The following is a 27,712-nucleotide window of genomic DNA, read 5'->3' as shown; positions in this document are numbered from 1 at the left end:
ATCTATTAAAATAATTTACATCTGAGACACAGCAGTGACAGTTATATCACAAACTCCCAGGTCGTCTTCATATGAATTGCTCTTAAAACATGTCTGTGTGTGATTATCTGACAAACCTATATGTAGACTTTTTTACATTATTATAGACCATTTTAGTTTCAGCCAATCATTTCAGATGACTAATATTTTTCCAATCCTGATTCCCTCACCCAAAGTATTAGCTTTTGCTCCAGCTTTATGTAATATGCAAATGTGATGGGGCTGTTTCATCCAAGTCAGTGATAAAAATGATTTAAAGGACAGAGTGAAAGAGCCATGTCATGTCACTAGAAATATTTCTCTCCAAACTGACATCAATCCATTCATCAAATTTTTTCATCCATCTATGAATCTACCTGTCCTCATAAAACAGCCCCTAATTTGACCATTTATTTCATGTAAACATATCATGAGACACTCTACCCAAAGCTTTGCCAAAACCAACTTACAATACCTACACAGTAAAAAATATCACATGAGTTTAACATGACGTATTCCTAGTGAGCCCAAGTGGTCTCCAGAGCACTGCTTTTTTTTCTAGTTAAGTCTTCATGAACCATCTGTCTCATGGTCAGTTAAAGAACTGTCCCAAGGATATACATGAAACCCACTAATCTTACAGTTTTGGAATCCTACCTTTACCACCCCCCTCTCTTTTTAAAAAACAAAAGCAGAATCTGCACAATCTTAAGTTTTTTTCATACCTCTGGTATTGACCATAAATTGCTCAAATAACACCAAACCATTCATTTCTGGAAGTCATTTAATCCTAGGGCATTAACTAGTTGAGAGTATCAAAGTGCTTTCTTATCACCACGTCACCTTCCTTAAATTCCCTTGCTACTATCGTTAGTCATATTCTTTTGATAGAGAAGCTGAAACCAACCCAGGAGTTCCATAGCGCTGTCTCTACTCCAACAACTAATATTATTATACCATTTGTCCCAAGCAGCAGTAGTTTATTCTTTTTCTTGTTTTTCCTCATGATCTAAACAGAAATATGTGTGGTCCTTAGCATCTTTACAAGCCACAAAAGATTTTAGGATTCAGTCTCCTGTATGCTGCTCTCTTTTACCATACTTTTGTATTTGTGTTTCAACCTTTCTTATACATGAGGATCATTTGTGCTTATGGTGCTGGTTTTTCACTATACACATTTCATGTATTCAATTAATGCTTTATTGCTTGCCAAATATATGTGATTCACTAGAGTAAAGGATGCAAAAAGACCTAAGATCATATCCCTGCCTTCAAGGAATCCAGAGAGAAAAAGAGACTTTAGGAAAATATATAGGCTTCTATACCACCAAGATAAAAGTAAGCACTGTGTAAGCAGAGTACAGAGCAACTATCTCAAAAATGAAATAGCTGCTCAAGTCCTCATCAAGGAAATGATATCTGAGTTGAGTCGTGAGGGGAGGAAATAGTCATTAAAAGACTAGAAGTATGTACAAAGTACATAGAAAGTAAAAAAGTATCTTGTTTTATACAAGAGGGATTAAATTCAAGTAGCTGGAATTTAAGCTGCATATAGTTCAAGAGATAGTCTGAAATATAAAATCAGTTATGAAAAGGCACTGTGATTTAGGTGTTCAAAACACAGGATAAATAAAACGAAACAAATTTCTCTCTAAAGAACACAATTTGGTAGTTAGAAAAAAAATCAAGACGTATACCCAGTAACATGGACAGATCTTTAAAATAGTGCTGAGGGCGAACAAAATAATGCCTAGAGCATAATAGCAACAATGCAAAATTAAAATAAATGCACATCAAGTGTTTGCACACAAAATAAAGCTATATATTTTACAAGGACACATAAATAAAAAGACTCAAATCAAAAAAATGAGAATACTTATCTACAGAGGGGGAATGTAATGAAAGTAGGAAATTAGAATAAAGGAATTTTTTTTTAAGTGGCTATGCATCTGTTTGACATTCAAAAGCTTCAAAAAACTTAGTTTTCCTACAAGTGACAGAAGTGTTAAAGTCTGGGAATGGCAAAGTCTAATGTGGATTTTTGGAAGAAAGCTTTTCCCAGTGTGAAGTGTACAGCCATATAGCTATAATTTTTCTAGAATTGAAAAGTGGGGATTCATCATGCTTTTTTTCTGCATGTGCCGAGTAGATCTTTATAATTCAAGAAAAGGCTAGGTATTGGACTAAACTGCCAATAAGTAAAGATGGATGTAGAACTTTTGGTAAAAGATGAAACTGAAGACTAGGTTTTTACAGGGAGTCAATAGCTGCAAATAAAAGCAGTATATTAAAGCCCACATTTGACTATCTTCCCAGAATTTTATTAAAAATATTCCTACACTGTATAGATACTGAACTACATAAATATTAGGGGTTTCACCAAGCTGAGGGTCTGTTCCGTTATCTTTTAAGTATTCCATTTGCTCCCCAAAGGGAGAGCAATGAAAAACTAAAATAAAGCCTTGGGAGCTCAGAGTCGGGGTCTCTGTAATAAACTCATACAAGATCTATCACTCGAGAAATGAATCTTCTATTACCAAGAACTGCCTCATCTGTACAAACAGACTTTCTATAGAACTGCAACTGAACACTGCAGGCAATGAGCCAACGTCTTAAAATTTCATCAAGCTCTAGTGCCAGGTGACAAATGTTTGCTGTGACATGATTTATGCAACACATTTCATCTAGTTATCTTAGAATCAAAGGAATTTTACCAAAGGGTTTTCATTCAGATAAACAGGAATGATTTCTACTCCAATTGCATCTGTGAAAAGTGGAAAATACACCTGGGACGTTCCAGTACAAAATCCTGCTGATTAAATTTGAGAATAAAGAACTTAAAAACATAAAATTGGCAGCCTTACTGGGTATTCCTCTATGAAGACACTGTTTTTCATTTGCATGCAGAAGGATAACTAAAAAGCTGAAAATCAATCAGAATCAAATATATTTTAAAAATTATAAGTTACATATATATGTATAAATAATATCTAACATGGTTAATGACCATATATAACTTCACATTTCTACACACATGTTCATGGGGGTAAAATGTCTGTTTTTCCCTTTGGTCTGTACTTCAGTCATTTGACAGGGGTCCTTTCCCCTCTGAAGCTTCTCATAAAGTACCATGTAAGCCCCTATTTAGTTATCCATCATCTCATCCTACTATCTTCTCACTTTGTATTCAAAATAAGGTAAATTTTGATAAAAGGCTGACTTTAAAAAAGGACATCTTCAATAATGACTCTAATATGATTTTATTTTTAAATACTATTACCTAAAGAAGGTAATCTATATTATTTATGCATAACAAGAACTGGGTACTAGTTCCTTTCCTCTTTGTAAAATGTGTTGCTTTTATAATCAAGAAAAATGATTTTAAATAACTATGTAGTTACATGATGAGGAAAAACTTTATTGTAACAATTTCTCAATTTCAAAAGATGGCTATTTATCAAAGGACCTTGGTCTAAGACCTTCCTCTTGCCTTCTTGCATTTTCCTAGCTTAGAACTCAACTTTAGACATGAATGGATGGACATGAGCCTTGTCAAAATATCTGTGAAAATTTGGGCAATGGAAGGCAAGGACTGAGAAAATCTAAGAGTTGCATATAAGGTACTTAGAAAAGACAATAAATCTGTTCTGGACTCTAAAATTAAATTATTATACTAAAATGCCAAATTTTCTTATAATGAGACAGATTAAATGAGCACAATTTATGCCAAATAAACACAAATACTCTTGCACCTCAATATACCCATGCATGAAATAAAATAACTTAATACTAACAATGTCACATAATAGTTTTAACATTATTGTTAGGAAAAAGTCCTTGTTCAATAAAAAGAATTATCACCCTGATTTTAGCCCAGTTTTCCTCTATCTTACACACTCATAAATAAGATAAAATAACATTTTAAAAAAACAATATAGCTTTCAAGGTTCCATTTTACTTCCCTTAACATTAAATTTGAAACTAATAAATGCGTTGTTTAATTTTGTCATTTATTCCTCTCATTCTTTGCATATCTTAACTAAGGTGGAATTTCACAGAATCTCAGTTCTGTACCTCTCTCATCCTTGGGAGGACTATTAGAGAGAGGCTTGGGAGGAATATCAGACTAAAAAGTCCTCAAACAATATGGCACATCACTAATTACATTACAGTAGTTAGTTATAAGCTACACATGACTACTATCAAAAAAGCTCCAAAATACTGCTATTACCTTGTCAATCTCAAATATACGTATTTCTATTACTATACTGAGAAAGGATGATACTTAAATGATCCCTTAACCAGTCAATTTCCTAATAAGCAACATATTTTTACTTTATGTGCAACAGAGAACAACAAATGCCTTCCAATGCTTCTCTGTATTCTCACTTTGATGTATTTAATATTCCCACAGGATGATTTTTTTCTTGTAAAATGACAGGTTTTTGAAATCAACAAAATCTGAATTTTCCCAATGAGTTTTAACATCCTTGAGATTTCATTTTCCTTCCTATTTTCTTTCACTAATGTTTTTTAAAATATGCATCATAGTAGTACTACTACAGCTGCCTTTAACAGAGTAATTTATAACTTGGCATTTTAGGTTATTTCATATAGTAAATAAATGTAAATGAAACATACGGTGAAAACATCATAAAATATAATCATGCAAAGTATCAACAATATGCTTAATGATTTAGTTATAGTTATTGATTCTTACATCTTATGTCATTAGGTAGGTGATACGTGCTATAAAGTAAGCATTTAACAAATTTATACAGGAGAGAAATTTCAAGTTCACAATTATTGTGAAAGGGAAAATGTAAAAGGATATATTTAAACACCTTATGAAATTGTGTTTCATATAATTTAAACTTTTCAGGTAGTTTTGAAATCTCATTATTCTAATAAATATTATATAATATTTAGGAAGGTAAGTATATGCTAGATAGTTTATAATGCATAGAGCTTCTACTTGGGGATTTAACACAGACTAAGACAGATCACAAAACATAACTAGCAAATGCTTTTAAACCTTGTAGCAAAGTTAAATTTTTAATACTCCTGAAAGTACATTAACAAACTGTTTTCATCACATGAAAAGATAAATTGAGTTTTGTGTTTATTAAACAATATAGCTCATCTTAATTCATTTTATCCAATTTCCCAAACTCCCAAAACAGTTTTAACAGGTGCTGTGTTAGGCGGTAAATAGCATTTGTCATCCTCATCCTAAAGTTCACAGAATGTGCTTTGGATGAAGATAAAATGATTTTAACACCAACATGTAAAAAGCCATCCAATAAGGTCAAGTCAAATCTATGGCTAAACAACTAGAGTACATCTACCACTCTTCTCATCTAAAGAGATAATTTAATGGGTACTACACTTTCAAGGAGTAGGTTCTTGCTAGGAAGAAGAATAATTAGAATGTTATTCTGCTAGATCAAAATTTTTTCAAAAATTCACTCTGATATAATTATCAATTACCACTGACAAGTCTTAAATTGAAACATGGAGTTCCTGTCGTGGCGCAGTGGAAATGAATCGACTAGGAACCATGAGGTTGCAGGTTGGATCCCTTGCCTTGCTCAGTGGGTTAAGGAACCGGCGTTGCAGTGAGCTGTGGTGTAGGTCACAGATGTGGCTCGGATATGGCGTTGCTGTGGCTCTGGCGTAGGCCAGAGGCTACAGCTCCGATTAGACCCCTACCCTGGGAACCCCCACATGCCATGGGTATGGCCCTAAAAAGACAAAAAAGTATATATAAAAAAAAAAAGGAATATAAACATAGTATGACTTAGTGACAATGTACAAAATGTTTCAATGAAAAACAAAACAGTATTAACACCTTTATGAAATATACTATCACAAATTTATGGTTTACTGAAATTTAATTCACATCCAAATTTACTACATTTTTATCTTGCATATCAAATTTTAAAAACACCTGCATAAGCACATTTTATTTTATGTTTTATTTTGGTTTTGGGTAGAAATAACCATTTGGAGACTATTTGAGAAGAAGAACATGCCCTATAACATATATTAAAACATTTCTTATTTCTCTATAACACTAACATGTAAAAGGCCATCAGTGACAAGATATGAGTTGTTAGAATAACACAAGAGAACTTACATATTTCACAATTCATATTTTATGAGGCTAGTATTACCCCAATTTTTTTGAAGATGACAAAAACATTACAAAAAAATTTAACCGTTACAAATATTTCTTAAGAAAACAGACATAAGAATATCTGTAACAAAATACTAACAAATCAACAAGTAACATATAAAAAGTATAGTAAATAAAAATGGGACTTATCACAGAATCCAAAAGTTGCTTATCAGAACATCAGTCAAGATAATTTACCAGATTAACAGACTAAAAGAGAAAAAGCATAATAAAATTATTTCAATTTAACATTCACTAAGTAAAAACTCTCCGCACATTGAGAATATAAGGGAACTTCCTCAAGGTAATCCAGGGTATCTACAAAGAACCTAGAGCTAACAGCATATTTAATGGGTAAAGATGAAAGGTTTTCCTTCTAAGGTCAGGAAGAGGACAAGGATAGTCTCCCTTACCATTTCTATCTAACATGATTGCTGTGAGCTGTTGTGAGGGTTGCAGATGTAGCTCGGATCCCATGTTGCTATAGCTGTGGTGTAGGCCGGTAGCTACAGCTCCATTTTGACCCCTAGCCTGGGAACCTTTGTATGCTGCAGGTGTAGCCCTAAAAAGACCAAAAAACAAAAACCCCAAAAAACATGACAGGTCCAAATCAATGCAGTAAGCCAAGAAAGATTAATAAAAGGCAGAAAAATTGGAAAGGTAGGACTAAAACTGTCTTTATTCTCAGACAACAAGATTATCTATGCAGAAAATTCCAAAGATTTTTTAAAAGTAAATTAGGAATAGTAAGTACATTTAGTAACATTATAAGGCTACAAGGTCAATATATAAAAAAAGTCATATATACTTCAGTATCAGCCATATTATATACTTTAATATTAGCAATGCTGCAAAATCATTTACGAAAGTATAACATATAATGATAGCCCTAGAGAAAAACTAAATAAAAAACACATGTAAGAATGATACACTGAAAATTAGAAAACTCTGATAAGAGAAATTAAAGACCTAAATAAATAGGGATATATCATGCTCATGGATAACAATACCCAATATTGTTAAGATATTAATTTTCCTGAAATCAATCTATAAAATCTATTAACCAATCTCTTAATACAATTCCAATCAAAATTTCAGGATTTTTTTTGGTGGAATTTGACAAGCTAATTCTAAAATTTACATGCATATGCAAAGGACCTAAAATACCCACAAGATAAAATGAGAGGAATTATCTACTATCTGATTTTAAGATTATGAAGCTACAGTAATTAAGAAAGTAGGGTACTGACATAAAGTTAGTGATTAAAAAAAACTAAAACTCAAATATACCCATACACTTATTGTCAAGTGACATTCAATAAAGATGCCAAGGTAATTCAATGAAAAAATTATAGTCTTTTCAACTAATGGTCTGAAAATATTGGCTACTCATAGAGAAAGACATGAGACTTACTTCACATCACACTTAAAAATTAACTCAAAATATAACATCAATCAAAAGAGAAGATTATAAACTCCTATAAGAAAATAGACAAGTGACAATAGGTTAGACAAAAAATTTAAATACTCCAAAAAAAACCCCAAAGGGGGGAAAAATAATCAAATATTTTGTTTTGATTATTTGAAAAGACACACTTAAGAAAATAAATATGCAAGAACACCACTGTAAGCTTAAAAATTTGCAGAACATATTCTGATAAAAAGTTTGTATCCAGAACATGTAAATATCTAAAAGGAACTCAATAGGAGACCAAAAAAAAAAAAAAAAAAAAAAACAAAAGATTTTTAAGTAGGTAAATGGTTAGATACTTTACAAAAGAGGATACGCAAATGTAAGTGCAAAGATGCTCAACATCATTAGTCATTTTAAAGCAATACAAATTAAAACTACGATGAATAACCACTACACACTCACTAGAACTAGAGCTAAAGTTAAAAACTCTCAATACCATGCATTAGCAAGGATTCAGTAAATTGAACTCACACACTACCAGTGGAGATGTAAATGGTTACAGCCACTTCGGGAAACAGTTTGGCAGTTACAAAGTTAAAATACTTACATATCCTATGACCTAGCAATCTTTCTCCTACTCATTTACAAGTGAAATAAAAACATATGCTTATACAAATACTTGTACCAAACATATAACAGCTTCATTTATGACAGCCAAAAATCTAGAAGCACTCCAAACACCCAACAACTAGTAAACAAGATAAACTGTGGCATAGCCTTACAAAGAACCATGACTTAGCAATAAGAAGAACAAACTACATGATACATGTACAGGAACAATCTAAAAAAAGGCCAGGTACAAAAACTACATACTGCAATATTCCATTCTAGAAAAGGCAAGATAATAATGATATAGAGCACAGCTATAGTTGCCAGGGGCTAGAGGATGGGGTAAAAGGATACATTTTGGGGGTGACGGAAATGTTCTACATCTTGAGGTGACAGTGGCAGATGACTGTACACACTAACTAAAATGGAAAAAAATAAAAATCATTATATATATAAAAAAGTCATCAAATTGTACAATTGTGTAACTGGTGAATTATATGTAAATTATAAAGCCAATTTAAAAAACGAAAACAATCCAATATATGCTGAAGACATATATTGATGGGAGTGTCTGGTAACTTACTTATCCAAGAAATGCTGCAATTTTTGAATGTGTAAAAATGCAAATGCTAAAAAAAAAACCCAAAAGATTATCAGTGTAAAAGTCACTCATCATCCCTATGATTTCTATGCCCTTTTCACTTCATTTATATTTGCAAAGAAACTGTATTAGTGTATGAAGATCTGCTTACTAATTAAGGTACCTATATTTTAAAGGATGCTTATTAAAATAAAAGACTAATAACATGTACGTCATTTTTTCCCCCAGAGGGGAACCTTCCCAAAGCCCTTAAAAGCTGAAGTCTTAACCCTATAAATAAGAGTATCAGTGGTCTGACAGCATCTTAGTAGATCATTTCTAAAAACGTGCCAATCCTTGTCCTAAACTTTATCTCCTGGCAAATACAATACAAACCATTACTCATCTATAATCAATGTGGATATATTACAATCATATTAAAATATTCTTAAAGATAAATTACAAAATCAAAGCTAATATACCTTTATCTCAGGAGCTTATAGTACATCTGGGAAGAAGGCATACATACAGGACACTTTGATTAATAATAAGACACTAGTTGTTCCCATTGTGGCTCAGGAATAATGAACCTGACTAGTAACCATAATGATTCAGGTTCAATCCCTGGCCTTGCTCAGTGGGTTAAGTGTCCGGCGTTGCCATGAGCTGTGGTGTAGGTTTCAGATACAGCTTGGATCCTGCGTTACTGTGGCTGTGGCATAGGCCAGCAGCTGCAGCTTCAATTCAACCCCTAGCCTGGAAACTTCCATATGCCACACATTTGGCCCTAAAAAAAAAAAAAAAAAAAAAAAAAAAAAAAAAAAAAAAACCAAGACACTATATATGCCAAAACAGAGTTATGAGTGATAAAGATAGGAACACTGCTTGTGTAGAAAAGGAAAGAAAAGTGAACTAGGATGGGATATAAGGTATTTGATTATCCCTCAACAATGGGTTTGAAAAAGAGGAATGAACATAAGAGTGACATAGATGTGACTATGTAAACAACATTTTTGATGGAGAAAGTAGAGGCTACTTTGCTGAAATGAAAGATTAGAGAGAAGTACAAGATAAGGTCAGAAAAACAGGGTTAACTTATCCAAGTAACATTTATTGAGTACCTATGATATGTCAGGCATAGCACAGAAATGGAGCTGTTGGGAAAAGAAATTCCAGTCTTAGGAATTTGGTCTTTTTACTCTGTAGCAATGAAAGTTAAGAGTTCCACAGAGCTCACGGCAATTTCACATACCCGGCTCTTGCTACTCCTAGCCCAGTGCTCTCTCCTTGCTCCATTCTCTATACCTTGCAGGTCCTTTTCTCAAAAAAACAGTATTTTTCTTAAAAGCATGATGTTGCATTCCTGCTGTGGCACACACAACAGGACTGTCAGTGTCTCTGAAGCACCAAGGACACAGGTTCAATCCCCTGCCAGCACAGTGGCTTAAAAGATCCAGCATTGCTCCAGCTGTAGCAAAGGTCGAAACTATAGCTTGAATCTGATCCCTTGCCGGGGAACTCCATATGCCTTGGGGCGGCCAAAAAAGAAAGAACAAGTTAAAAAATGTTTTAAAAATAAAAAGCAAGATGTGATAAAAAACAGGATTTTGCCCAAATGCATATGGCCATGTTAACATATAGATTAGAGGCAAAGAACGTGGAAGCAAGGAGGTCTATATCTATGAGACTGTATAAAAAGACTCAACTAGGTATCCTATTTGAAAATGCCAAGAGACTAGGAGAACAGTAGAGCCACTCATAAAACTGAAATGTCCACAAACAGATCTATTTTGTTGAAGAAATCAACTAGTATGGTCAAATTATTCTCCAAACACAAAGATATTAGGTCCAGCATCATTCAAGTCTCTACCACTAAAATCAGAAAAAACCCAGGGTTTCCTGTCATTGGATACTTTATTTACAGATACTTATAACTGTCTATACTTAACAGTCTAGACCGTCCACCAATCCCCAGAGTTAACATACTCATAAAGCCCAGTAAGAGTTTGTGCCCACTTTCTAGAAACCTCTAATATAGTTGGTATACCTAAATCTAAAGAATTAATGAACATCTGTTTAATTAAATCTACTATTGAGTCAAGGCTTTTTTTCATTGGATCAGTTATTTGCCAATAACAAATAAATCCCTAATCAAAGACATGCAACTAGTAAAGTATTTCAAAATCTACAAAAAGATAAAATCTATTTTACCTCTTAGATGGAAATTATTTCTCAGGACTGGGTTATCTTTATAACTTCTTACAAGACTCTAAAGAACTCCATTCTTTATAATATTGGTATATAGATGATAACACTGGACTAGTAGCTCTTTAGTAACTATAACTCAAGATCTAACAGATAAACCAGTTCTAAAAAAACAAAGGATAACAGTTATTAGTAAGAGCTGAGCCCAAATAAAATCACATGCAACCTAGAGCGGAAAGAACTGAAAAATCAATGCTGCCCTTTGTAATGTTCAGTAGAGGCTGCCAATATACAAAGACATGTAGAGCTCCCTTCCCTTCACCCACCTGAAAGACACACAAAGAATTGCCACCAAAACAAAAAGCATTTTCACAGCATAGTATGAAACCCAGCACTCTAGGCTCATCACAGAGCCTTATTCAACAGCAATCACCTAGTGTCTTTCCAACCACAGCTTCTGGGCATGTGTTAGACAAACAAAGAAACTGTAAGATACCTTGAGTATTTTGAAAGATATCACACTTAACCACTCTCTGGCCAAAAGAAACCACAAAGCATTTTAAGATTACTTTTCCAGAAATGATACCTCCAGCTTTAGAAACATGTGAAAACAGATATTTTCATTGAAGAATAGTTCAATTTACAATCTTAAAATCCTCATTTAAATAGATGCATTATTTGACTTCTTCAAATAAGGTGAATCAGTTACAGGTGAAAGAAATTTTCAGTTGCTGAATACAGAATCATAATTTGATCTATAATTTGGAAGTATAAATCTTAAATTACAAATATGCTTAAAGTGAATTTCCTCATATTTAGCAGTCAGGTGATACTCTGTCCGTCTGTGCCCCTCACCCACAGTCAAGAACACAGACACTCAAATACCTCAAGTGACAATCACTTTTTAAAATTCATTTCATGAATCTGCTCTACAATTTTAAGAATTATGTATCTGGCCCTTTTTGAGCTTCACAACACTGCTATTTCTTGTAGAGAGGAACTTTGCTGTCAATCACTGCTCCCTTTTGCCACGCAAATATGTGCTGCAGCTTTCACTTGTCACTCCTATTATATGTAATGTAGGCAGCTTAGCACTAAATCAATTTAAGGAACTGCAGAAGTTAAATACATACATTATTATGATGGTGACAGAAAAGGCAATGAATGTCTTGCAGCTCCATTTGCTTTCTTTGTTAAGAAAGAAAAAGCTAATTATCTGCAGCTGTCAACCATGAAGACCTAGACCTATTTAGGTTAACATTAGCTTTGGACAACTGAAAACATTTCTCCAATTTTTGCCCAACTGTTTTCTTTTTGCAAAAAAACCTATCACATTACAAAATCTTAAACATTCTAAAAGACAATGTAAAAACAACCTGAAAAATGTTGACTCCACATTTGTATCCCTTTTCCTAACCGATGCATTTTAATATTTCAAAAAACTGCCAATTTTTGTAATACCCATTCTCTAATTAGTGTGGCCAAAATGTAGACAGATATAAAGCCTCTCCACATAAATTCAATTAAAAAAATTCAACTGAAACACCACAGACTAACGGCTACAATGAAGTTATGTTACAGATGATCAAAGGAGAAATTTTAGCCATTTATTAAAAAAAAAGCAAGAAAGAAAAATATGTTCCCAAGTTGAAATGCTGATAAATGGCAGAAAATTCATACTGAATCACCTCCAGCTTCTACATTTGCATATCATTCTCTTCATCTACCAATTTTCCATTTTTAAGTCTATTCCCTTTAGAATTTAGAATTTAGCTAATTGAGTTTGAATTTTCCTTTTTCAAATTTAAGCATCAACTTTTTTTTCTTTTTTTTTTTTTTTTTTGGTTTTTAGGGCCACACCCGTGGCATATGGAAGTTCCCAGGCTAGGGGTCAAATCAGAGCTACAGCAACTTGGCCACACCACACTCACAACAACGCAGGATCCAAGCCACATCTGCGACCTATGCTACAACTCATGGCAATGCCAGATACATGACCCACTGATGAGGCCAGGGATCGAACCCTCATGGGTACTAGTTGGATTTATTTCGCTGTGCCACAATGGTAACTCCCTAAGTATAAACTTTGTATCTCCAGGATATCAAGTAAGAATGAAAATATTCTTAATAAAAAAATACCAAACTTACTATCATGAAAATATAAACTATGGAATCTCTTAATGGTGTGCTCTAAAAAGTATACTAAGGTCACTATTCTTGATTATAAACATAAACATTCTCTGTACTTGTTCTTCAGTGATAAAACATTATTTTCTTGCACTTTCTTTTGAAGAGCTCTTCTCAAAGGAAAACACTTAATAGTATTTTAAAATTTCATATTAAAACACTGCCCATTAACTTTCTAATGAATTTTCCAAATACATGTAAACTCTAATATAAGCAAAACCAACACATATAAATTTAAATGCAATCATGTAAGGAAAAAAGCTGACAAAAAAATGGCTTAACAGAATAGCTCTATGTTTAAGTCCCTAAACCAGCCTTAAAGAGAAGTCTTTTCTAACTACACCTAACCCACAGTTCCAAGATTCTGCTTTGTTCCAACTCCACCTTTCCAACACAATAGAAAGAATCTATTGTATTTGCATGAGACAAGGGAGAAAAGGTCAAGAACCATTAATATACTGTAAAAGTAATAAAATTCACTGAGTTAAAAACAAAACAACAAAAAAGAATCATTAATATAAATAGCATAAAAAGTAAATTCATTTCAAATCCAGAAAATCACATGTGGAAATGGCTAAGGTATAATATGTCTATACCTACGTGACAGCTAAAGAAATAGGATAGTTAAGGAGCTACACTACACCAAACACTAAGTGAATGTCCCACTGTCTCCAAACTAGTAACTGAAAGGATCAAGATACCATCTTAACTTCCAACAACAAAACCCAGGTTCTTTTCACAACACGATACTATCTCCAAGCAGAATTCTTCTCTGACTCTGCACTTTTAAAAATCTGTATCTATCAAGATTGAGTAACAATTGCCATCCTTTACTATTGATGATGCTGGTGACAGTGTTATATGCACATAATACATGGCAGAAATGACAAAATTATGATTAGGAGGCAATCCTCTGTCTTAAAATGAGGAGGATAAGACAGGTGACCTTCAAGGGTCCTTCTAGCACTAACATTCTAGTATTCTTTGGATTATTTATCTTGCTAAGATATTTGGGAACAGATTAGAAGCCTCTGGTTATTTCTTTCCCAACTTTCCAAAATCTGTTCAAGATGACATTATAATTCCCAGATGATCACTATTTTATAAAAATTTAAAAATAGCATCTACAGCTAACATAATTCTCACAACTCTGGGAGAGATTATTATCTTATTTAGGTGAGAGAAATAAAGCTCAAGATTGCGGTGACTTGGCCTAAATCATCAAAATGCTAAATAACACAGCAATTCCAAAAGCAGGTATGCCTTACGACTCAGGACACTTTCCCTGTGTACTAGATGCTACCATAATAACAGCATTCATTTGTACATCACCATAATTTTGTCAATGCCCCCTCATTTGGTCCTCAGAACAACCCTGTAATTAAACAAGGCAGGTAATATTTATTATTTTGGCCTCACTTTACAAATGAGAAAACTGAGACTCAGAGAATTTAAACCACTTGCTTAAGGATCCTTCAGAGTATTGAAAAAGTTTCAAACATAGGACTCCTGACTCTAAGTCCAGTGTTTCTTTTTGTCACTATTAATTTTTACCATCAATTACAAGTTGCCTTCAATATGTCTTTGAAACATTTCTATGCTTATCCTTTGCAACCTTATCTCTCTAAACCAAAATCTGCTAAATCTAATTGTGCTCATGAAGGCATTATGTTTATGCTTGTGTGGGAGATAATAATGTATGTTTCCAATACAGAATTTATTTTCTAAAGATATGTGTCTATGGCCGTCAAAAAGATTTCCACCCAGATTTTGAACAATAAAGCAAAAGGTTTCTAATACTAGAAAAATCCTACTTGAATCCCCACAAAAAAAGATGGCTAATTTGGGAGTTTGTTAAATTATAACTCAACATTCTTCTTGCTTACACCCATTTAATAGACAGACAGTAGTACTGCCTTTAGTTCCTCAGAATTGTTCTACCCCAAATGCACTGCCATTATTGAAGGCCAGAATGATCTCACTCAGTAAAGCAGCTTCTTGCCCTTTCATTAGGCTGTAATTTAAATTATAGTATAAAGACATAAGGCTCTCTACTCATGACTGGCTCATGATAAAGGGCACTGGCTGGCCATGTGGCCTGATGAAGTCCTGGGACACAGAGGGTCTTTTTTGGACTTTATCAGTCCTACAGCAGGCAATTTATTTTGAGCCAGAAAAATAAAATATAATCTTGGGCCATCTGGTTCTGTAACATTCTATATTTGTTTAGAAAGGTCACTGTTGTCAAGTTATTGAATGTTATCTCTGAAATTGACAGGAAGAGAGAAGTTTTTGAAAGCAGGCCAGGAATATTACAGCACCGAATATTAAGGTGCAAAGCAGTATTCGAAAGCTTGGACTTTGGTGTTAAACAGACCACAGTTCAAATCCTAGCTCCACTACCCACTAGTTAAATGACCTTGGACAAGTCACCAGTTTCCTTAATCCATTTTCACATCTATAAAACCTAGATAATAACGTTCTAGAGGAATATTTATAATGAAAAAAATGACGTAACACTTATATATCGCTAGTCCACAGTTACCATTCAAAACTTATTAAATAATTACTGTTAATTTTTGTTCTCTTTAGTTTGGCATGAAACTAAAGTTTCATTACTTTTATAAACCTCCCCAGACAACAAAGTGGAATTTAAGTACAAACTCACAATTTATGCTATGCATATCAAATATGGATATGGATTTAGACCCTACCTCTAACAAAACTTCAGTCTACCTTAAGCATTTTACTTATTTTTATAATCAGACTTATAGCAGTTATGACTTTCTTAGTGGAATGATCTGGTCACTGTGTCACTCAAGAATGAATACTAACCAAATATCAAATATACACCTGCACAACTTCCGTGAGACCGGTACTACTGTTCTATAGGACAACTGTTGCAATATCCTGATTTTTACAATTTATTCATTTATTTATTTTTGCTTTTTAGGGCCACACTCGCCGCAGGTGGAAGTTCACAGAATAGGGTCAAATCGGAGCCCATGCCATAGTCACAGCAACACCAGATCTGAGCAACATTTGCGACCTACACCACAACTCATAGCAACGCCCATCCTCAACCCACTGAGCGAGGCCAGGGATCAAACCCACATCCTCATGGATACTAGTTGGATTCATATCCACTGCAACACAACAGGAACTCCCTGATGTTTTTTATATAATAGTTATTTACTTTGTATCAGGTAGGTTTCTAATCATGTTTCATAGCAGTTCTATGACCCAACTATTTCAGTAACAAGATGATCCAGAGTTGATCTAGACCAGCTATTTAGGCTCTTTCCTTTTGTGAGACTGACAATGTGGTTAAAAATATACAAATAATTAAAACATACCTTTTAGAAAAGCAGCTCAATAGAAACTCCATCCAGAATGTTGCCAAAGGGCACTATTTTCAGCTCAACAAGCCAGATTCCTGACTGACTTATGTAACCCCTTTGTATCTCAATGGTGAACAAATATTTCACCTGTAGTTTGGCAGGAATGACCATCCTGATGTGTTGAATTGAATTATCACCACATAATGAGTGCTTTCTCCCAAATTAAAGTAGCCACTATAAGTTGGAGCAAAAGCTACAGTTAGGTTAGGAAACAACATTTCCATCTGTTTTCTACTTCAAGTATCAGCTACTATGCAATTTCCTGTTTAGTGTCAACAAGAATAGGCACACGTCTTCCATGTGAACCACTAGATGGGTTCTCTGCTTTCTCCACATCAAGCTAAGAGATCTAGGAGTTCTTAAAACAAATTTCAAACTCCAAGTTCTAACCAAGAAGACTACTTACAGATCAAAGGAGAGAAGTTTAAACATAAGTATTGAATTAAGGGCTATAAAGGTACATAATCACAGAAATCTATATGCTTAAATAGAAAAATACATATGAGAAACTCTCTTGACCAAATTTAATTTACTCAATTTGCTATACGAGCCCACATTCTCCATTTCCTCTTCAACCCTATAGATAGATGCCCATGGCATGCTAAAAAATCCCAGCACATAGATTACTCTCTAGTGTGCCCTTCACAGTTCAGCTCCAAAATGCTAAACGTATGTTCTCCCAAAATCAGTAGTATTTGCCAATTAGGGGAGTTTTATTAGTCACCATACCTAGCTAATTTAATATTAGATAAACAAAGCAAAAATGAAAGCTCATGGATCTTTAGAAACTAAATCAAAATCTTTGAAAGACTTGATAAAGGCAAGTCACTGTAAAATACTGCTGTTGAAATAGGCAAAGGAAAAAGAAATACAAAAACTGGGAGTAACCATAAAATATAGAATAGTGGTTCTTAAACTAACATGGAGGCCATGTGAAAAAATTGCAAAGTCCACCTCCTTAGTTTCTGATTCAGTAGGGATAGGATAACATCAAAGAACTTGCATGCTAAGAAATTCCCATGAAATGCTGATGCTGCTGAAAAACACTTCCTCTCTATTCTCTAAAGTTTTAATCTGCATTAGAGAAGCAAACTGTAAACTGGAAATGATTTGTTGTAAATGTAAAGAGTTCCTGCTGTGGCTCAGTGGTAACAAACTCGACTACGGTGTAGGGTATCCTTGAAGATGTGGGTTCGATCCTTGGCCTCGCTCAATGAGTTGAGGATCCAGCACTGCCATAAACTGTGGTGTAGGTCGCAGATGCGGCTCGGATCCCAGCACTGCTGTGGCTGAGGCGTAAGCTGGGCAGCTGTAGCTCTGACTTGACCCTTACCCTGGGAACTTCCATATGCTGCAGGTGCAGCCCTAAAAGGCAAACAAACAAATAAGTAAATAAATAAATACATACATAAATAAATGAATGAATGTAGATTTAAGAGAGACTTTTTGTTCCAGTCAGCAAACCCATACTGTAGGGAAAGGCCTTGGTCCTAACCAAAAGATAGGCTATGTGTTTTGAGTTAAAAAGTTAATGGGATGAATACATTATCTTTTATGACCTGTTTTTGTCTTTTTAGGGCCACATGTGTGTATGGAAGTTCCCAGACTAGGGGTCGAATTGGAGCTGTAGCTGCTGGCCTAGCCACAGCCAGCCAGCACAATGCCAAATCCAAGCCGAATCTGTGACCTACACCACAGCTCATGGCAACCCCGGATCCTTAACCTACTGGGAAAGGCCAGGTATCGAATCCACGTCCTTATGGATACTAGTCAGGGTTCGTTACCATTGAGTCAGGACGGGAACTTCTTTTAAGTTCTATTTTAACTGGTTTTTTCAATTAATAGACAAATTATGAGAACCAAACTCATCAGAACAAATCTCCTGTCAGATAGGGGCTGTAACAGTAGTACTGAAGTCTAAAAAACCCCTTTACATTCATTACTTGTAAGAGGAAAATTCTAACATGACAGAATCAGCTAAAAAAAAACTTCCTAAAAACATAAGCTATGATATCAATGAAGGCTTTAAAATAAAAGGTTATGTATCACTATCTGCAATTTACATGTGAGATTTCTGACTCAGAGAGGATAAGAAACATCTCTAAATGTAGTCAAGCAGCCGAGTCAAGACTTAAATATAAATCTGCCCCCCAAATTCAAAGTTTTTTTTTCCCCCCAGCCTTACAACATTGCAGTATGATCTTTGGAAGTGTCAAAGACAAGTTAGAAAAAACACTGGGTTCCCAATCAATCTAAATGTATGCAGAAGAGAAAATGCCCAAACTTGGTCAACTGTGAGGACTAGATGGATTATAAGTATTATATCTGCTGTCTTCAATATCCATAAGCTGTACTATTAAATGGCTAGATTATCAAATATAGGGCACTGGAAGAGAGCTGCTCTACCAGCACTGAAGCAAATTTGTTGGCAACACAACCCCACTTAGGCAAGAAATCTGTTGAAAATGGATGACAGAAAGATTCACAAGCAGATGCAGCAGGGAAAGTGAAATGAAGAAAACTATGTTGAAAGAGATTCAAAGCAGCATATTAAGTATACACTGAAGTAATGCATCCAAAGATGAGACAATTATGGACTGCTTGGAAACAAGAGAAGACAAGACATCCAGTAATGTTATAATGTTATATATGTTATAATGTTATATATACATTATAATGTTATATATACATTATATATTACAGGACCATTGTAATTATGCCATTAAAGCAAGCTTTAGAACCTGGAAGTAGAGAAAAAAGCATCTTATTGCTGCCTTATAAGGTGATGATGTGTAATATATCATATGAATTCCAAAAGCAAAGAGGACCATTTATGTTAAAGTATGAAGGAATTCAAATGTCCAGTTATATACGCTCAATCTGAAATGTTTAGGACACTAGCTCCCGTTGGTATTCTAGTATTTGAAGTCAGGGAACAGTGTAAAGATTTGTAATAATTATAGGAAATCTCCTAAATAACTATTCTGTTTCTTTAGAAAGCGATTTAGAAATAAAGACCTAACATGTTAGCAGGGAGTTAAAAACCTAGGAATGGTTAGGGTGGCCACTATGAAACCAAAAAAAAAAAAAAAAAAAATCAAAACAAAAACAAAAAACAGAAAATAAACAAGTGTTGATGAAGATGTAGAGAAATTGGAACCCTTGTGCACTGTTGGGGAAATGTAAAATAGTGCAATTCTTACGAAAATAGTATGAAAAAATAGTATGGAGATTCCTTAAAAATTAAAAACAGAATTACCAAATAATCCAGCAATCCCACCTCTAAGTATATATCCAAAAGAACTGAAAACAGGATCTTGAAAAGATATTTTACACCCATCTTCAAGGCAGCATTATTCATAATAGCCAAGAAGTGAAAGCAATAAATGTCTGTCAATATATAAATAAAGAACTGGGAAATAGTCTGGGTTTAGTTTCAGACCACTGTAATAAAGTGAGTCAAATTAATTTTTGGTTTTCTAATGCATATAAAAGTTACATTTACACTATATTTTTGTAGTCCATTAAGTGTGTGATAGCACTATGTCTAAAAATGCATATACCCTAATTAAAAAGTGCTTTATTGCTTAAAAGAGCTAATCACCATCTGAGCATTCAGCAAGTCATAACCTTTTGCAGTAAGAACAAGTGACCATAACAAACACAATAATAATTAAAAACCTTGAAATATTGGGAGAATAACCAAACTGTGACACAAATAGTGAGCAAATACTGTTGAAAAAATGGCACCAATAACTTGCTTGATTCAGGGTTGCCACAAACCTTCAATTTGTAAAGAAAAAACAAATGCAATACTTGAGAAGCACAATAAAGTGAAGTGCAATAAAAACAAGGTATGCCTGTACAATGGAACATTATTCTGCCTTTAAAAAGAAGGCTGTCCTGTCACATGCAACAATATGGATAAACCTTGAGGACATTATGCTAAGTGAAGTAAGACAGTCACAAAAACACAAATACTACATGATTCCACTTTTATGAGTTATCCAAAATAGTAAATGCCTTGGAAAAAGAAAGGAAAATGGTGGTTACTAGAGACTGAAGGGAAGGGGAAAAGGATAATGATTCTTCATGGATGTAACGTTTGTTTTGCAAGCTGAGAAAATTCTAGAGGTCTGTTTGACACAACAATGGGCACAGAGTTAATACTACTGTGCTTTACAATATTCAAGACTCTGGTACCTTATAATATTCAAGACTCTGGTAAGGTTATACATAAAGTTCACTATAACTTGTTCAAGAAACAAAATAATCTCACAAGAGTAGATTCCATTTTAATCATTATAATCTCCTAATAACACTAATCACAAAATTCTAGGAATCTATGACTTAAATTTGTTACTTATAATGGAAAGGAAGTATGCTATATCAGAATTACTTGGAGGACTTTTAAAATATTACTTATTCTCACCCAGAGAGATGCTCCCAGATGAGTGAGCCATCATTACTGATGCAACTGTGCTATATTCTTCAACTGTGCTGGGACTGAAAACAGATTGAGAATTGCATTTTTAAATGATAGTTTAAATCAGTAATAAGAAAACTCAATTTAATCACTTTTCCTATAATAAGGAAACTACATATATATTGTTTGATAGAATTAAATCTTCTCACACTATAAAGCTAGACAGATTTTACTTTCCAAAGGCATATGAAAGACATTATAAAGTGGCAGCTTTAAACTGCAACAAATGATCCTCATTATGAGATCACGTATTCATTTGGGCTGGGCACTCTTGAAGAACCAAATCAACAATATATGGAAAATGCAGGCAGAAATACTTCTCAAGACTTCTGAAATACTCTGTTCAGAACATTTCTCTTTTTGACAGCCCCTTCATGTGTTCATTTATCTCCAGATGCCTTTTTCCCATGATCTCCTCTTTTCTCCAAAGCATTTTTCTCATCTTTTCTTCTCCATATTTAAAGGAAAGGGAAGAACTAAATTTTTCATATGCAAACTTTCAGAAACAAAATAAAGAGTATCTCTCATTTCCATTATATTGCTGTTTCATCTCCAGTGAAACAAAGCTACATTTTAAGGACACAGGATTAAAAGAATCTTTTCATATTGACTTCACTTTGATGCATTTTTCTTTTACCATATTTTTAAAATCTATTGATAAATATCTGCTAGTATCATAAAACTAAGCCCCAAGAGGATCCACTGACCAATATTCTCTAACAATAACATCTACTTAAAGCTCACATAAACATATTATTTTACATGGAAATTACACACTAAAACTTCCACTTCTTAAGAGTATATCTGAGCTCTGTAATATCTTCTCATTTTCTCCCTTCTGTGTAAAATAGGTATTTTCTAGTGTACCTTTTCATTCCCTTGTTTCTTTCACTATAATTTTTTCAGTCATTTTCTTAGTGGTTGTCTGGAAATTACAATTAGCATTTCAATTTAAAACATTCTAGCTTGGATTAATACTAACTGAATTTCAGTAATAATTAAAAACTTTGCTCCAACATGCCTATTCGCTTGCCTTACCCTTTACCCTTTACTATTATTGTCAAACAGACTATATCTCTAGGCTAAAGACCCATCAATACAATTGTATTATTATTGCTTTATGCAATTGTCTTTAAAACATGAGAAATTTAATTACAAAGAAAAATGTGTATATATATATATATATATATCTTTCATAATACCTATGTGGTTACCTTCTCTACTGCTCTGTTTCTTCATGTAGATTTGAGTTTACTCTCTAGTATTCTTTTGCTTCAACTTGAAGGATTTCCTTTAATATTTCTCATAGGGCAGGTTTGCCACTGACAAATTGTTTTTGTTCATTTGTAAATGTCTCGATTTCTCCTTCATCTTTAAAAGAGAGTTTAGCTAGCTACAAAACTCCTGGTTCACAGTCTTTTTCCTTCAACGCACTGAAAATGTTTTCCAGTGTCCATAGTTTTCTGATAAGAAGTCAGATATTCATCTTACTGGGGATTCCTGCTATATGACAAATTATTTTTCTCTTGCTACTTTCAAGTTTTCTCTTTGGCTTTTACTTTCATGAATTTGATTATTTCTAAATTTGACTATGATGGATTTATTCTACTTGGAGTACACTGACTTTCTTTTTTTTTTTTTTTTTTTTTTTTTTTTTTGTCTTTTGTCTTTTTAAGGCTGTGCCCACGGCATATGGAGGTTCCCAGGCTAGGGGTTGCATCAGAGCTGTAGCTACCAGCCTACACAGCAGCCACAATAACACAGGATCCGAGCCACGTCTGTGACCTACACCACAGCTCACAGCAATGCCAGATCCTTAAACCACTAAGCAAGGCCAGGGATAGAAGCCGCATCCTCATGGATGCTAGTCAGGTTCATTAACAACTGAGCCACCACAGGACCTCCCTGACTTTCTTTATTGTGTAAATTAATTTACTTTTGGAAGTTTTGTATCATCCTTGGAAACAAGTACTTTATAAGTAACAATCTCTCATCAAAATGATGTGTCCTTGGAGTTCCCACGTTGCTGTGGCTCTGGCGTAGGCTGGCAGCCACAGCTCCGATTGGACCCCTAGCCTGGGAACCTCCATATGCCATGGGAGCGGCCCTAGAAAAGACAAAAAAAAAAAAAAAAGATGTGTCCTTTAGCTTTCAAACTGAATTTTATCCCATTGCAAAGAACTGTCTAGGGAGACAGTTATTTAGGAAGTTTGGGAAGTTTTCTGTCATTATATCTTTTAATATTCTTTATGTCTTTTGAAAGGAGTTTGCTCTTCTCCTTCTGGGACTCCCATTATGTATATGTCAGTATACTTACTTTGTGGTTTTTCCACATGTCTCAAAGCTCTGTTCATTTTCATTTTCTTTCTACTCCTCATATTGGATAATCTCTATCAAGCTCCTTCAAGTTGACTAATACTTTCTTCTACCAACTCATATCTGTTACTGAGCCCTTCCAGTAAACTCTTCATTTTAGTTATCATGCTTTTAAACTGCAAAATTTCTATATGGTTCTCTTAAAATAATTTCTATGCTTAACGATACTCTCTTTGGTAAGATACCAAGTTAGTACTTTCCTTTAATTCTTTAGACATGGTTTCATTTAGTTCTTTAAATATATTTATAGCAGCTGACAAGGTCCTTGTCTTTTAAGCCCAAATCTAAGCTCCAACACTTTTGCGTTGGCTGGTGGTATGTATGTATGTATGCATGCATGTATTTTGACTTTTTTCTTGTGTATGTAGCATACTTTCCTATTTCTTGCATGTCTAATAATTTTTGTGTTGAAAACAAGAGCTTTTGGATAACACTGTTTAATAATTCTGGTATGAGAATCCTTCACACTGACCTATAAGATTTTTTTTATCACTAATTTTGTTCTTTTCCTTGGAGCTGCTTATTTGTTTAGCACTTTCATGAACTAATTCTGTATTCCTTGTATTTCATGCCCACTGAGTATTCGTCTAGATTTTTTTTAAACACCTATCTTCAAACTTTAGGACTTTTAGAAGATAGCCCTAGTTTTCACTTTCTGCTTGCACGGGTGGTGATCTCCTTTCCCAGGTCTTTCTTGGGCATATGCATAATCTTGCACATCAGCAATCTCTGAGATATCGAAGAATATGTAGGGACTTTTCAAAGTTCCCTATGGTTAGCTAATCCTCCAAGATTTCCTTTTAAATTCATGGCCAGGCTCTTGTTTGCCCTAATGGAAATCACAGCCTTAAAGAGTGGAGATGTTACCAATATCTGCTATTGTTTCAGCAAATCCCTGGCAGTAGGCCCTTCCAGCCACTCCCCCAAACTGAGCTGAGCTCTGAGTCCAATCAAGAGCCAACCATTCCATAAGAAATGAGTTTTCCCAGGGAGATACAAGTTCAGACAATTCTTAACTATGCTCTAGGGCTGGTGCTTTTAATGGATCTCCAAAAGTGGTCAGATACCTCCACTGTCTGCAATGCTATCAGCTTTTGCTATACCATAAGCTGGGAAAGGAGGGGAGATGGGAGTGGCCACAAGTTAGACACCACTGTCTTCCCAAGGTTCAGTAGATTTCTACTGGACAGATGATTTTCAGTGCATTCTCTGGCTTTGATCAATTTCCAGAATTCTGCAGTAATTGATTTTAGTTGTTTGGTGCATGTTTCTGTTGTTTTAGAGAGAGAGTACACTGAGGATCTTGCTCCAGCAATCTGGAAGCCAATCAAGCTCTGTAGTATTTTAAATCTATCTTTATTTTTTCAAAAAAAAAAAAAAAAAGCACTTTAACAACAAAATTGGGAGTTCCTACTATGGCACACTGGGTTAAGAACTAACTGCAGCAGTTTAGGTCACTGGGGAGGCAACAGGTTCAATTCCCAGCCCAGAGAAGTGGGTTAAAGGATTCAGTGTTGCTTCAACTGCAGTGCTGGTCACAGCTGCAGCTTGGATTCAATCTCAGCCCAGGAATTTCCATATACCATGGTATAGCCATAAAATAATGAAATGTTTTTTAAAATTATATTTTTCAATTTTTAGATCACTCTTACCTCTAGTAGAAACTTGTAAAACATTTTGTAAATTTTTAAGTTTTAGAATTTTATGAGTTTTAATTAGAAAATTAAAAATTTTTAATTTTTAATTATAAAATATGTAATAATTTATTATTTATTTACAGTTAAATAGGAAGAAACTTATCTGTGAGAGGGAAAAATAAGATAAACTGCATAAGTAAGGTCTCACTGTAGTATATCCTTCCAGTTAAATAACACATGAATGATTAGAAATAAAGATGATTCCTCATCTTAGTTCTACTCTCAGCTCCAAAAAGCCTCCCAAGTCCGTCTGGACCAAAGAAACAAGTTCAAGTGGGAAAGAAAGACTATTCCATTTTGTCTTACTTGGTTGACACAGGCCAACTCCAATTCAACTCTGATAGGAATTAAAAGAGCCACAAAAGCCTAGAAATGGGAAATTCAACAGAGAAGAGGAATCAATCTTCAACATAGGAAGAAATACTATCTCCTGAGATTTCTGAAGAGACACAGCACAGGGAGATTACATTTACCACAGGTTTACCCAAGTACCAGCCAAATTTGTGCACTTAAGATATAGTAAGATGAGCTTCTGGAAAGGAAAAGAGTTAATTATTATTATTATCTCTCCTCAACACTGCCTGACATTGGTAATCCACAGAAAGACCAAAACTGTCAAAATAGGGCAAGAAAGGTAAACAACCTTTAGCAAGACTTTGATTTTCAAGAACACTGCCATGCTTCTCTGCTTTTCTACTGTTGTATAACAAACCACCCCAAAATTTACTGCTAAAAAAAAGAAAAAAAAAAGCATTTTATTTGCTCATAATTATGAAACCTGGGCTAGGTTCAGCTACGCAATTCTGCTCATCTTACTAGTGGTCACTCACACAATTGCTTTTGGCTGGCAGGTAGGAACAGGGCTTGGCTAGAATACTAGGTTTAGGGTGGCTGGGGTTCTGTCTCCATATAATCTCAGAGTCTCTCTCACCATGAGGCCTCATTTCCACATGATCTCTCCAGGAAAGTAGCCAGATTTCTGACATAATGGCTTTAGGTCTTCCAAAAACATAAAAGCAAAAGCTACCTGGACTTCTTAAGGCTTATGCTAAGACTTCAAACAGCTCTATCTCTGCTGCATTCTGTTTGTTAAAATAAGCTACAGGCCCAGTCCAGATTGAAAAGAAAAGGACTTCACATGGGTGTGAATACCCACAGGTGTTGTTCATTGTAACCACCATCAACACAATAGGCTACTTAAACATTAAAGACAATGTTCAGATGACTGAAATGGGAGTAACCATAAGAAACTAAAACAGCTTTAGCTGCTAAATGAAGACCATCTATTTTCTGTTCTTTCCCATACTGAAGGTCAATCTAAGTTCAGTGAGAATCTTAATTTTAGGTGGAAGGGAAATGAATCTGATTAATCACTTGTAAGCCAAGGGATCTTGGACAAGTCTATCATTCTCTCCAAGCCTGAACTCCTCAACTGTAAAATGGAAAATTACACAGGTGCTGCTTATCCTATAGGAAGAGTATACAGAAAAAAATAAACAAGAAATGAGAAAGAGTTCTGAAAACAAAAATGCTATACAAATATAAGTATTTATCTGACAGGGACCTAAGTATAGTCAATCTAGCTAAGCTTCAGTCTATTAATAAAAGTAGAACAATGATAGTTAATTACCCCATATGCTAAATTACTACCACAGAAATAATATTATATACAGTAACAAGCTGAAATCATGTTTCGTTACTATAAAGAACAAAAACAATAATACTATGACTTACTGTCATCTAATTATATATGTCAGGTGCTGCTAAATACTTCATGTAAACTATAACTAACCCTTACAATAACTCAACAAAGTAGGTATTATTCCTCTTTTACAAATAAATTACCTGAGTCAAAAATTGACTACTTAAAGTAACTTGCCAATGGTCACACGACTACGATTATACATTAAAATGAATGTTTAGTGTATAATAGACAGTTGATAAGCATTTTTCATCTAAATAAAATAAAAATAAAGCCAGAACTATCTGGATTTAAAGTAAGTCTTTCAATTCCATCAAAATATCTCTCTATCCCAATCCTTATTTTTTTATGCAGTCATTGAAACTGTAATTACAGCAAACATACCTAATCAACATGAGAAATTCATCAATTTTCTCATCTGCAAAATGGCTTCCACTCTGAAAAGTACCTTCATTTTTTAAAAACTCTAATCTTTGATCCATCTACTGAGTCATGAGTTATAATGGTCATATGATAATGTGGAACTATCAACTGAAAAAAAGTGACATATTTACATACTAAAATATTTCTAAAACAAAAAAGGAAATATTTTAAATGGTAAAATATATGGAGTAAGAGTCATAAAAGTTCATATCCTTGTATTTCAAAGAAATCTTTAAATTTAAAAGAAGGAAGGAGAAGGAAGAGAGACATTGCCCAAAAGGAAAATGTGCTAAGGATATAAATGGACAAATGGCTAATACATTTCTTTAAAATTTGGTATTAGTTATCAAAGAAATGCAAATGCAAGTGAGATTTTTTTTTCAATTATCAGACTGGAAAAAATACAAAACAAATTACAAAGAATAATCACGTCTAG

General features: G+C 34.2%; 1 protein-coding gene across 8 annotated transcripts in view; it reads right to left on the bottom strand.

Annotated features, from left to right (window-relative positions):
* RFX3 (regulatory factor X3) overlaps nt 1-27,712 on the bottom strand; it is a 306,963-nt gene that overhangs the window by 228,940 nt on the left and 50,311 nt on the right. For 5 of the 8 annotated variants that reach the window (XM_021064195.1, XM_021064186.1, XM_021064169.1 and 2 more), the window contains one exon: nt 21,025-21,098. The exons of the other annotated variants lie outside the window; for them this stretch is intronic. In XM_021064195.1, the coding sequence (XP_020919854.1) occupies nt 21,025-21,098 (74 nt within the window). The remainder of the gene's footprint in view (nt 1-21,024; nt 21,099-27,712) is intronic. 8 annotated transcript variants of the gene reach the window in all.

The sequence above is a fragment of the Sus scrofa genome, chromosome 1, assembly GCF_000003025.6.
Source record: "Sus scrofa isolate TJ Tabasco breed Duroc chromosome 1, Sscrofa11.1, whole genome shotgun sequence".
NCBI classification, from domain to species: Eukaryota; Metazoa; Chordata; class Mammalia; order Artiodactyla; family Suidae; genus Sus; species Sus scrofa.
Note: the sequence above shows the minus strand (reverse complement) of the source record. Positions and strands in the feature narration are given on the sequence as shown.